General features: G+C 54.5%; 1 protein-coding gene across 3 annotated transcripts in view; it reads left to right on the top strand.

Moving 5' to 3' along the window:
- Positions 1-12,471, top strand: part of IL21R (interleukin 21 receptor) — a 34,537-nt gene that overhangs the window by 16,945 nt on the left and 5,121 nt on the right. For all 3 annotated transcript variants that reach the window (XM_011234032.3, XM_034670221.1, XM_034670222.1), the window contains 4 exons: positions 3,828-3,892; positions 6,763-6,865; positions 8,781-8,980; positions 11,657-11,808. In XM_011234032.3, coding sequence (XP_011232334.1) covers positions 3,844-3,892; positions 6,763-6,865; positions 8,781-8,980; positions 11,657-11,808 — 504 coding nt within the window. In that variant the 5' untranslated portion in view covers positions 3,828-3,843. The remainder of the gene's footprint in view (positions 1-3,827; positions 3,893-6,762; positions 6,866-8,780; positions 8,981-11,656; positions 11,809-12,471) is intronic.

The raw sequence follows: 12,471 nt of genomic DNA, 5'->3' as shown, positions 1-12,471 counted from the left end.
AGGACACGCAGCAGGGAGCTGGCAGGCTCTAAGGTGGTGCTCTTCACTCCTCTGTAGGAAACTGAAGAGATAGGTGCTGCCACAGGGGAGCCCGCAGCAGAAAGGCCCTTAGGATACCCTCTGCCCTTCGCTCAGAAAGCACACCTGGTGGTTTGGTGTGCACCTGGGGAGAAAGTGCTGTTGCCCTCAGGAGTCAGCCTGAGTGTGAAGACCCACAAAGGGACGGATTCGGGGCAGGGAGAGCGGTGGGATGGGATTTCCAGCTCGGAGCCTTTACCATTCCAGGCTGCGGTTCCCAGAATCGAGCGGCTTGTTTTAGACAATGTGCAATATCTCTGCGTCACCTAATGAGAGGGCTAGACCCTTTTCAATCTTCTCTCAGTCCTCTGATGGCCAGTGAGCGTCGCAGTTTGGTACCACTTTGCCTGAAACACCGGATACTCCTGAGTACCCCTTTTGAATGACGGCAAACTGGATTTCCCAGCTTCGCGGTTTTAAGCAGGAGATCGCTCCTCACTCACATTCGATGATTGTCTTTTGTTTGCCTCCTATTTAGTTTTACAGTTAATCGATTGTTTTGTTTAAGTAACACATAATATCTACAATGATGTTGGGCTCTGTTCCCAATGCTTTACAAATACCAACTAATTTATTTCTCCTAAGGACGTCCCTCCCCGAGGCGGGCACTGTTACTAGTACGCCCATTTTACAGATGAGGACTCCAAGGCCCAGGAAGGTTAAGTAAACTTCCCCGAGGTCACACAGCCTGGAAATGGCAGTGCTGGGATTTGAGCTGAAGCAGGCTGGCCTGGAGTCTGCTTTTTTTTTTTTTTTTAAAGATTTTATTTATTTATTTGATAGAGATAGAGACAGCCAGCGAGAGAGGAACACAAGCAGGGGGAGTGGGAGAGGAAAAAGCAGGCTCACAGCAGAGGAGCCTGATGTGGGGCTCGATCCCATAACGCCGGGATCACGCCCTGAACGCCCTGAGCCAAAGGCAGATGCTTAACTGCTGTGCCACCCAGGCGCCCCTGGAGTCTGCTTTTTAAACACTGTAGTACACACAGTCTCTCCATTCCATACTAGTTCCCTGTTGATTGTAGGGATAAATTTTCTTTTGAGGCATGTTTATTGGAGTAAACATGGGAGGCATGGTAAAGATAAATAGCCAGTAGGTAATAGTACTGGTGAAAACCTTCAAGGCAGTAAGTGTCAGGAGTTCTGGAACATTCCAACGTGGCTTCATGGAAGCAAGGGTAGAGCAAGGGGGTCATGAAGACTGAGTTTAGGAGGATGGGAGGGGGGAAGGTGCTCAGGGAGAAGACTCAGCGCAAGAATTAGCCTCATGCAAATGCAGAGAGGGACGACGGGGCCTCAGGTGCAAGGGGTGGGAGTAATCCAGAGCAGCTGGCCAGTAACTGCAAGAACCCAGCGCCCTTGTATAGCACGTTCCGGTTCGCAGAGCACTGTCACATCTGCTTTCCATGGACCCTTCTTAACTGCCAGGTGCAGTAGGCATGATTGTCCCCATTTTAGAGATGACAAACAAGGTCAGAAGACATACAAGGAAAAAAAATTTGTTATTTTTTTGCTCCAAGTTGCTCTGGTTTCTAATTTGGAGCCCCTTTGCTTCATTCCACTGTGTCAGCTATCTTTGGTGGTAAGCAACAGAAACATAATTCACATGGTGGACCAAAATAGGGTGACTGGGTTTTTTGGGGGGACAGACGCTTATGTAAATGAAAAGTCCAAGTGTGGACATCAGATACGTCTGGATCCAGGTCCTCAAATAATGCCATGGGGACTCTGGGTCTGTATTTGTCAGCTTTTGAGAAAATTTCAGACAGGCTCTCCCTAAGAAGTGACAAAGTGACCAGCTTCCAGCAGGCAGCCAAAAAAAGGACCTGTTTACTAGCATTCTAGGAAAAATTGCCCAGACTGCTCTCATTCGCCTTGCTTGGATTGGTGTCCATCCCTGATCCATTCAATGCAGCCAGGCTGGTGGGGTGCTGTCTTGGCCAGGTCTGGGTCAAGTGCCCACCTGTGGAGCAGGGGTTCCGGTCCTCTTCACGCAGACCACACAGGGACAGCTCCAGTCTGAGAAGCTCTTCATAAGGGAGACAGAGGTGCTGGGCAGACAGAAGCAGCAGGTGAAGCCCCTCTGTCCCCAGGCACCTGTGTGTCATATGTGCAGAGCTGAGGAATTGACAGGGATAAAGAGCCTTTAGTCTGGGCGAGGGAGTTGGTGCTTTATCTTTTGGTCCCGATGGAGCCTCTGGAGAGTGACACAGACAGAGCCATACCAGGCCTGGTACTGGGGCTGGGGTCAGAGGTGTGGACCTGCCAGGGAGGGGCAGATAGGAACCCCACCTCCCATGATGGGACGTGAATCCTCAAAGTGTGATAAGAGGACTCCTGAAGGGCTTGGGCCAGGCACGATCAGTGTTCCTTAAAGCAGATTTAAAAGGCTGTTGCCCCAACATTATTTTATTTTAATAGCAATGTTATTCATTTTAAGGTGTACTGGGGAAAAAATATACAACTATGAATATTATTTCTTAGGGTGAGGCTGGAGTTGGATTTTTTAAATGAGCTATTTCTAGAAAACATTAAATAAATGGTAGCACACACGATCTGCAAATATGACCAACATTTTGAAAGTGAGAAATTTAGGGACCTCTTGGCTAGATCATTGTGGGGCCCCCCTATTTCTGATGCTCTAAATTCTCTATCAGTCACAGCTGTTTGTTGAGTGTTTATGTGTCAGGGGCCACGCCCAGGGTTTTCTGCAAAATGCTTCCTTGAACTCTCACAAGAATCTGGGAAGCAGGCTTTACTGTTTCTATAGGGCTCAGAAATGGGAAGTGACCGGCCCAGAGCAACACAGCTGGTGACCTGACCTCTCAGTGTGCTTTGCCACTGTTTGCTTGGCGACTTGGTAGGGAACTCAGAAGGAGCTCTCAGCGGAGCCAGAGTAGGGTCTGGGGAAATCCAGGTTGAGGGGGGTCTGCCCATTGTGGGCTCAGGGATGGTGTCTGGGAGGATCCATGCCTGCCACTTGGTTCCTGCATGGGGCATCCCTCTAGGCTCCAGTTCTAGTTACAATCCTGTAATCGGGGGCCAGTCTGGGTGGGGTTCCTGGGCCTGGCAGGTGGACGCCCCTCACACAGCCTCTGGCTGACACCCCCGAAGGGGTCCGGCCTGGGTTCCCCAGATGCTTTCCAATGCGCTTGCTAACCTGGGCTCTGTGACTGAGTAAGGAGCCTTGTTATGGGGCTAACCTTATCTTAGGTATCCAGTAGGGGTCTTCTTTGTGGGCTAACCTTGGGTCTGTTATTCAGTAAGAAGCCCGTCTATCGGGCTAATGTCAACATGGGTATTTTGTGGGACGAAAATCTCAGCTCAAGATCTCAGCTTGTCAAATACCACTTTCCAACCAACTTCCCCTCCCTGCCTCCCTGCCTCCCTGCCTCCCGCCTCTCCCTTGTTCAGCTGGATAAATGCCCACGTTTAATCTCCCTCATAGTGCTAACATCCATAGGCTTCCAGGGGGCAGGAAGGCAGCTAGCTCCTCCCTCTTTAAATTTGGCTCTCATTTGGGACTGTGTTAGGGGACAGGAAGAAGGTGGGAGAAGTGGGGTTTCAAGGGGTGAACCAGTCACTTCTATGGGTCAGGAACCCTCGGGAGCATCCACGGGCTCCTCTAACTCTTGCTTTTCCAAGAATCTGAGGCAAGTCTTCCAAGGGAGGGAGAGGACCGGAGGGAGGCTGCTCAGGGTCCCTATCCCCAGGCCTGGGTCCACCCTCTCACTGCATGTCTCTTCCAGGACCCTGAGAGTCAGCATGCCGTGTGGCTCGGTGGCCTCTCTCATCCTGCTGATGCTCCAGGGGGGTGAGTAGCTGCCCCAAGGTCTGCGGGTGGGGAGGGCCTGGCTGGCCCGTGGGCTCCAGGGCATGGCTGGAGGCTACAGGGCCGGGCTCTGTGGCGTCTGTTCACTTGGGCTGGGCTAGCCGCTCGCCGTCACCTAGAACCTGTCCCACCAGAGAGCCCCGTTAGCCAGCAGTGGCTCATTGGAATCCCACGTGGACCAGACCCCCAGCTGAGGTCTTCCTATCTCACTGCGGGGACGAGAAACTCGATTCTCCATTTCCACAGCTCTCTACCTTGGCTGCCTCCCAACCCTCAGAGGGAGGAAGTCCTGCCTTTGGTCTAACCTCAATTTCTCTTTGTGCAATGACTCTCCTAAGGTGTTTATCAACAATCGAACAATCACAGAATCCTCAGCCGGCACGGCCAGCACGGCTGGGGGTGGGGGGTTGCCAGCGGGGCAGAGGGGGAAGGGAGGTGGAGACAAAAGTAGCCAGACCTTGGAAGGCGCCCCTGGGAGACCAGAGGATGTTGTAGTCAGAGAGAGAGAAGTTAGAGACCAGAGCTGGGAAAGGCCAGGAGTTAGACTTGGGCTCAGAGATCCGGGAAGCCTGCCTAGAGGAGGCACAGACACAGCCTAGGGGCTCAGATGAGCGTTAGACTGGAGGCAGGGGTCCCTCAGCTGCCTCTCTGCTGACTCTTCATTTTGCTCTGGTTTTTACCGAAAGACCCAGAGCCTCAAATAGCTTCTCCAGGAAACAGATGTCTGGCTCTTTTATTTTCCCCTTCTGAGCGACCAGCGCTCTGTCCTGGGTCACCCACCAGGGTGCCATGCCCCTTGGGCACAAATGACAAGCCCCTACTGGGTCCTGGGTGCCGGGCATCCCTCACTCTGCTCCCATGACAGCTCCGTGCGGTCCGTGCAGCAATGACGCCTAGTTCTCACCTGGGGCCTCCAAGGCTCAGGGAGGTTAAGGGACAGGCCCACGGCCACACGGCCAAGCAGTGGCAGAGCCGGAATCCCAAATCTGCCCCGTCCCCGGGGGCTGAGCCACCTTGCTCTGATGCTTTGGTTGAGTGAGTGCCCTGTGCAGGCCCCATGGTCCGCACTGGCATGATGTCACCTACATATCCCCCGCACCCTCCAAGGGGCCAGTGTCCCCAGCTTACAAAGAGAGACTCAGAGCCATCATGAGTCATGTGCCACTGTTCCAGCCTCTCATGGCCCCCTGCATGCTCTGATAACTCTGGGTGAGGGATGGCCCTGGGGCTGTCTGCCTAGGGGTTGGGCTACGGACCAGGTGATTGGGTTCCTCTTGCCACATCCATGCGAGTTCAGGGGCTGCTGTCCTGTCCCCAATGTTCCATTTCAAGATTGGGACAAACCTTGTCAAGCCCTTGGTGACCTTGAGTCTAGCTAGGAATGGCAGCTCCTCCCCCAAGTTCTATAACCCTAAGCTTGAGCAACCCGCGTATCAACTGGCAGAATACATAGCCACATGACGGCTCCTGCAGCCCCGGTTTAGGTCCCACCAAAATCAGTTCCTCTTTTCTCCACCAAGTGTCTGCACTGGCCTCCTGTGCCCACTGGTGGGCCCTGTGCTCCTCCCCAGGGGAAGTCCTCCCAGCGCAAGACTCATTGCCACAACTCAGATCCCTTGGTGGTGGCTGCTGGGAGACCTGTGTTGAGGGTCGTGCAAGGGAGAGAGTGCCGTGATCGATTAGTGATGTCTGCTGCGTGTGCGGTTGTCAGCAAGTAGCACAGATGAGATTTTTCTTTCCTGGGTGAGAGTCTCAGCATCCCAGACCCAGACTGACAGGAGGTGCGGTCCAGTCTCAGAGCCTCTGGGTTCTTGTCTATAAAATGGCGATGACAGCCGGCTAAGGATGTTTCCAGCAACGTTCTTCTTGGCTCTGGCTTCTGACCTAAAGTGAGGCCCAGGAAGGGAACATACCACCACCCATTGGGACTTCATTAGTCAAGGAAAAATAGGAAAAAGCCACTAAGAATGAATCCACTTAAAAAGGGGAACACGTTTCTGGTAAATAGTTGGAGGGTAGGCGGGGGAGAAATCGCAATGTTAGTGTTTGATCTTGCAGAGCAAAACTGAGGTCAAACTTACTACCTTTATTTTGTCGCAAATTCAGATTATGCTTCAAGCAAATTTAGACTATGGTGGCACCTATAATTTTAGAACAAAGGGGAGCAATTAATGTAGGGGGGAGCGCATGAAGTCTCCCAACAAAGTGGCCCGAGTGAGCAGTCCCTGTGTCACTTGGCGGTGGTGGTTTGGCCAGTAGGCGAATACAGACATTTTGGCAGAAGTTTCCAGAGCTTCTCAGTTTGGGGATGTTTTCCTTCTCCCCCGATGCACTTCCGGCCTCCGTGAGGTCTGTGTCCTGGTTCGGACGAGCTGCTGCAAAGCAGAGGGCTCCCCCTTGTCGGGGCTTGGGGCATTTTCAGCTGTGCCCCCGGGGACTTCATGAATCCCTGTCGCTGCAGATTCGCCCTGCAGCTGGGGAATTCGGGACACACCACTGAGAGGGACATTGGCCAGGAGGGACGGGGAGCTGGTGGCTGCACACGGGGTTCGGGGAGGGGGGAAGGGAGAGTGCTGAGAGGTGGGGACATGCTTAGTATGTTACGTTTCGCATTCAGAGCTCCTGTCTCCATAGCCAGCCTTGAAACTCGGGGGTCACACAAGGAATTCTCAGGTGGCAGGTACCCCCTTCCCCAAGCCTGCATCCTAGTGAGGTGCCATATTCGTCCTGGCCCTGGGGACCTGTGTCTCCACTCAGCCTCCAGCCCTTGAGGGGGCGAAGGGGTGAGTCACCATGCAACCTCCGGCCAGCCCCCACCGCACCACTATAGTGTCTCTTCCCTAATCTTCCAGCCTGGGGTTGCCGAGACCTTGTCTGCTACACCGATTACTTCCAAACAGTCACCTGCACCCTGGAGACAAGGACCCTCCACCCGGGCATGCTCACCCTCACCTGGTAAGTGGCCGGACCTCAGCAGCCCTGGGGATGCCACTCAGGGTAGCCGCTGGAGGGCTGGGGTGCAGCAGGACTGCAGGACCACAGACAAAGTTGGACCCACTATGTGACCCACGGATCGCTTAGCAATCAACATAGTAGGTCCACTTCCTGAGGGTTCTCCCAGCAAGTTCACCAACGCCATTTGGTTTTGCCCCAAGAAAGATGGTTCGTTGGTGGGGAATCGCCCTGCCCATTTAACAGATGGGCACCCCGGGCTCACGGTGCTCGTCCGAAGCACGCAGTGGAGACACCATGGGGCAGTTTCATCTGGCTCTAAAGGCCATACTCTCTTGCCCACACCAGCCCTAATTGTGGGGGTTTTTTAAAGGATTTATTTGTTCATTTTAGAGCAGAGTGTGGAGGGGCAGAGGGAGAGAACCCAAGCGGACTCCGTGCTGAGCTCAGAGCCCAGCATGGGGCTTGATCCCACGACCCCGAGCTCATGACCTGAGCTGAAACCAAGAGTCGGCCGCTCAACCGACTGGGCCACCCAGGCACCCCCATCCCTAACTGTGGTTTTGAGACCTGTGGACGACTAAACTCCCATACGACTTTTTGGAACGCTTAGTACATCCCAGGCTCCCTGTTCTGTGCCTCCTATGAATGACTGTTTTTCCCTTCCTCACAATTATCACTCCCATTTTACACACGAGGACACTGGGGTTCAGAGAGGTTATGCAACTCACCCAAGGGCACACAGCCAGTGAATGGTGGAGCTGGGATTCAAACACAGGCGGCCTGATTCCAAAATCCACGGGCCCCTATTAGTCCACATTGTTAAAGAACAGTGAGGGGAGACTTCACTCAAGATCATAGTGAGAGATGCAGGGACCACTGCATGGAGCTTTGCAGTAGGGGGAGAGATCAGGCTCAACCCCAAGTGGGAGTGGGCGGTCAGGGCAGGCCTCTCTGGATGAGAAGGAGGCTTCTGGTGAGCTGGAGACTGAGCATTGCAGGTGGAGGCACTGCCTGTGCAAAGGCCCTGAGGTGAAGGAAGAGCTGGTGAGTTTGAGGAATAGCGAGGAAGTCGGTGTGGCCAGAGCAGAGTGAATCAGTGTGAGGGAGAATAACAAGAAAAGAAGGTGAGAGGGAGGCCAAGGTCAGATTTCCCTGTATGGGTGGTGAGAGGTCCCATATTTTAGGCATGGGAGTGACAGGAAGTTTTTAAAGCCTCCCCAGGCTTGCTTTGATTGAGCAAAAGTTTCTATCCTAACAAATATTTAGTGGAGAACAGAGTCTATGCATCCGTATTGGCCTTGAAGGGAAGGGTAGTCATGTTCAGAGCCTGAAGGTGTAGGTAGGAAAATAAATATCTGCTGAACTCCTATACACACTTCAAAACCCATCCCTTAATGCCTAGTGGAAGTAAAAAGGCCAGAGGAGGGCTCCCAATCCCATACCAACAGCGTCCCTGAAATTTCAGCCAGAGCAGGGGATGAGGTTCATTTGTCTCTTACCTTGGCCTTCAGCCCGTACTCACTGGGTATTCCATGGATGCTGGATAGAAGGAGGGCAGAAAGGAGACCTGAGGTGCTTAGCATCCTTCCTATAGGACTGTGATGCAGCTGATGGGATTGACAGGGACACACTTAGGCTCAGTCTAGGCAAGAATGGACCAAATTTCCAAAGTTGAGAGTTGCTGCCTTATGTGAGATGGTGAGTTCCTCATTCCTTGGAGGCATACAAGCCAGACCTAGACACAACCCATCAGGGCTGCTTCCGGGGAGGCAACACCTTCCTTGGGAAAGCGTTGGTGGACCAGGAGACCCTACTCCCCAGCCTCCCCTCAAATCCCTCCCAGCCCCGAAATTTCTGGCCGTGTGCACGGAGCCCCTCTGGCCTCTAGCCATGACTGGCTGCTCTGTCCTTGAAGGCAAGACCCATATGGAGAACTGGAGGACGAGGTCACCTCCTGCAGCCTCCACCGGTCCGCCCACAATGCCACACATGCCAAGTACATGTGCCACATGGATGTGTTTCGCTTCATGGCTGACGACATTTTCAGCGTCAATGTCACGGACCAGTCCGGAAGTTACTCCCAGGAGTGTGGCAGCTTCGTCCTGGCCGACAGCAGTGAGTATCCCTGGGACCCCAGAGCAGAGGAGAACCCAGGTTGGGGCTGACCCCCACGGCCCGCTGGGCGGCTCTCCCCCATCGTCAAAACTGACCTGTCCTAGGCGCTCATTTCTCAGTTCGTTCTCTAGAAGCATGACTAAGGTGGGATGGGTTGATACCTAGGTTTGGGCCTTAACCGAAGGGAGGCAGCAGAGGCCTGAAACCAAGCTGTATCGGGGCCCAGGACCTGCCCGTCTGTGACCCCGGACTGGCTCACTATTTGTAGAGTGAGGGCCCTTCTGGGCTTCTGCCTCCATTTTGAGGCAAGTTGGGGAGGTGGTGTAACGGGAGAAAGACTTCCCTGAGATTTCTCCCATTTATTAGCTCCAATGAGGCCCAGAATTTCCCTCCCCGTTGGAGGAAGGAAGGAGGCCTGGCTGGGGGAAGCGGTTGTTTCTATGGGTCCAGAGCCAGGGTGGGGCAGGGAAGGGCACAGGAGGCAGCTGTGAGGAGTGTCCAGGGAGTGAGTGAGAGGCCCGTGTCCAGAGGCATACAAGCAGACCACGAAGAGAGTCCTGCCCTTGGTGGGGCTCAGCCCCTGTGGCCTGGGAGGTTGTCCCCCGATTCCCAGTGGTTGGGCAAGAACATAAGAGGGCGTCTGTCATTCACGCTGTGGGGGTCCAGGCTTGTGCCACTTTGCACACAGAGGGTGTGAGCAAAGCTTCACACATACCCAGACACACCCAGACTCATACACACGCACACACTCATAAATACACCTCAGAGGCACAGATGTCTTACCAACAACCCGGGGCCTGGACAGCTTGGACAGAGAGATGCTGACCCGCTCTCTCAGACACATGCCGGTGCGTGCCGGTGCGTGCACACGCGAGCACACACGTGCCCCCCTGGCCACCTGGCCCCAGGCGTGGCAAGCTCACGGAGCAGGGGCAGGGTGCAGGGTGGAGAAGGAGCTGCTTTGCTTTCCAGGGGCCTCCAAGTCACGGTTCCCTCTGACCCCTCCTCCCTGCCGGGGCCCGAGGCCCCCCTGTGCCCAGATGTGGCAGGAGGCGGCATTCCGCTCCCAGGCCACTCCCGGCCCCTTCCTCCTCCTGGGCACTGGGCTCTGCCAACATCCGAGTCCCTCCCTGAATCGGTCCACACCACCCAGCCCAGGCCACACAGAGGGAAGCGGAGAGCTCCACTGGCCTGGGGAAGACAGAAGCGGGTTTAAGAACGAGTCCAGTCCAAATGGACCCATGGTTCAAAGACAGAAAAGCCCTTGCTGGGGCCCTGGGAACGTGGGCCTTCTCCCACCTCGGGCAGAGAAGGAGGCAGCGTTAGAGCTCCTTTTGCAACCCCTGAAAGGTCCATCTGTTGATTTAGTAAGTATTTCTGCAGGGTCTGCGGTGCACCCTCTCTGTCTTGGGAGCCGTGGGCTCAGTGTTCACCCAGGAGAACAAAACCTCAGCCCCAAGCAGCTCAGACCCCAGAGAAGGGGTGGACGGTGAACAGGGTCCCACAGGGAAATGCAGAAAATGTCGTGTTGGCAAATAAGGTGGAAGAAGAAGAGAGAGCGGGAGCCGGGGAACAGGAGCCAGTGGCTTCTCTCTCCCCAAGGGACCTCCTTCTGCTCCTGAGTTTGGTCCCCGAGAACTGTCACCCCATGAAAGAGGAGCTGCTACCCTTTACAAGAGAAGAAATGAAGGCATATAACGTGTCATATCCTGCTCACATTCATGAAAGAAATTTGGGGTAGAGCAGAACGGGAGGCCTGGCTTTGACGTTTGCCTGGGAGGTACCCAGGAAGGTGTGGTGTTGCCCTTTCCAGAAGTCTCGGAACCCAGGGCCACTGAGGAGGGTCAGACTGCTCTGCAGGCAGCCCTGCAGGAGCTCAGTAGTGCTTGCTTTCATCATTAGCATTAATGAATATTAATGCTAGCTCATTAGCATTAATGCCAATCAGAGTCTTTAGGCTTCTCTGGGAAGCTGCAGCTAAGAGAAAATGACGTCATGGTTTGGAACAGAAACGCAGAACCAGTGCCCCTGGCCCACATGCAAGAGTTCGGATTAGGAGCTAACTATTTTTTTAAAAAGATTTTTAATGGATTTATTTGAGAGTGCGTCCATGCAGGAGAGAGATTGAGAGAAAGGGCATGAGCGGGGTTGGGGGGGGGAAGGGTAGAGGCAGGGGAAAAGCAGGCTCCCTACTGAGCAGAGAGCCAGACAGGGGACTTGATCCCAGGACCCCAGGATCATGAGCTGAGCCAAAAGCAGACACTTAACCGACTGAGCCACCCAGCACCTGGATTAGCAGCAAACTTCAATGTTGGAGAGGGCTTTCCGCCATCTGGGATTCCAGGCTGTTCTCTGGCCATCCTGGCCTGCAGTTCTGCCCAGACTGCGTGTGGCATCCCCCTTCCTTTTCCTCAGACCCCAAACCGGCTTCACGCACTTCTGTTACCCTCCCGCCCCCATGGCTGCAACTCCAGTGTGGTTTGAACTTCTCATTTCTCAGATGCACAAACTGAGGCCCGGAGACAGGGGCTGCCTCGCCCAGAGTCACACAGGGGTACGGATCCCGACCCCACCACCAGCACCGGCTCGGGTGTGGGGGAACTTCCCGCCACCACATCCTTCTCCACTGCGGCCCGATCTCACCCCTTTCTTATCTTTCTGGCTTTTCCCTTCAAGTCAAGCCGTCCCCCCCTTTCAACGTGACCGTGACCATGAACTTCTCAGGACATTATAACATCTCCTGGAGCTCCAATTACGATTCCTACGCGCTGAAGGGCAAGCTGCAGTTTGAGCTGCGATACAGGAAGCGGGGAGGCCCCTGGGCTCTGGTGAGGCTCGCAGAGGCTGGGGGGCGGGGGAAGGAGGGGAGGGGAGGGGCCACGCCGCCTTGCAGAGCATCCGGGGCACTGGTGGTGGGGAGGGGGGTCCGAGAGACAGGTGAGTGGGTGACTGACAGCCCAGAATGGAACCAAGGACCCACCAGGGCTGGAAGCTGCCCCTTCCACCCTTCGACCCCATGCTGCCTCATTTCTCCCTGCGGTGGGAGGCCCCGCAAAATTCTTTCCTTCCTGCCCCTGGTTCCTCCACCAGCCTGCCAGAGAGGAAGGGGGTGGCACTTCCTCAGGTTTCCTCCTGGAGTCTAGTACAGTCACAGCCGAGGAAGGTTCAGAAATGGGGCCATCTGGAGCCTTCCCACCTGGCCTAGAATGGCCACAGGTGAAGAGCTCCGGAAGTTTCAATAACCAAGAAAGTCCAGTGTTAGAGCGACCATTGTTGCCAAGGTGAAGGCTTCTAGCAGTAGTCTTGTTTAGAGTGTTGGAGAGTTCCCAAAGGGAACTATTCAGAACAGTCACGGCTGAAATCTTCTAGAATGATCCATCCTTCAGAGCGGTCCCAGTTGAAGAATTTCGTGCGTGTGGTTGGAATGTCCCCCATGGAAGTCTTCCAGCGGTATCCTTTGCTGAGATGCCTGTGGTAGAAAGCTTCCAGAA

The sequence above is a fragment of the Ailuropoda melanoleuca genome, chromosome 10 (assembly GCF_002007445.2).
Source record: "Ailuropoda melanoleuca isolate Jingjing chromosome 10, ASM200744v2, whole genome shotgun sequence".
In the NCBI taxonomy this organism is placed as follows: Eukaryota; Metazoa; Chordata; class Mammalia; order Carnivora; family Ursidae; genus Ailuropoda; species Ailuropoda melanoleuca.
This window is presented reverse-complemented; position numbering and strand designations above follow the sequence as displayed.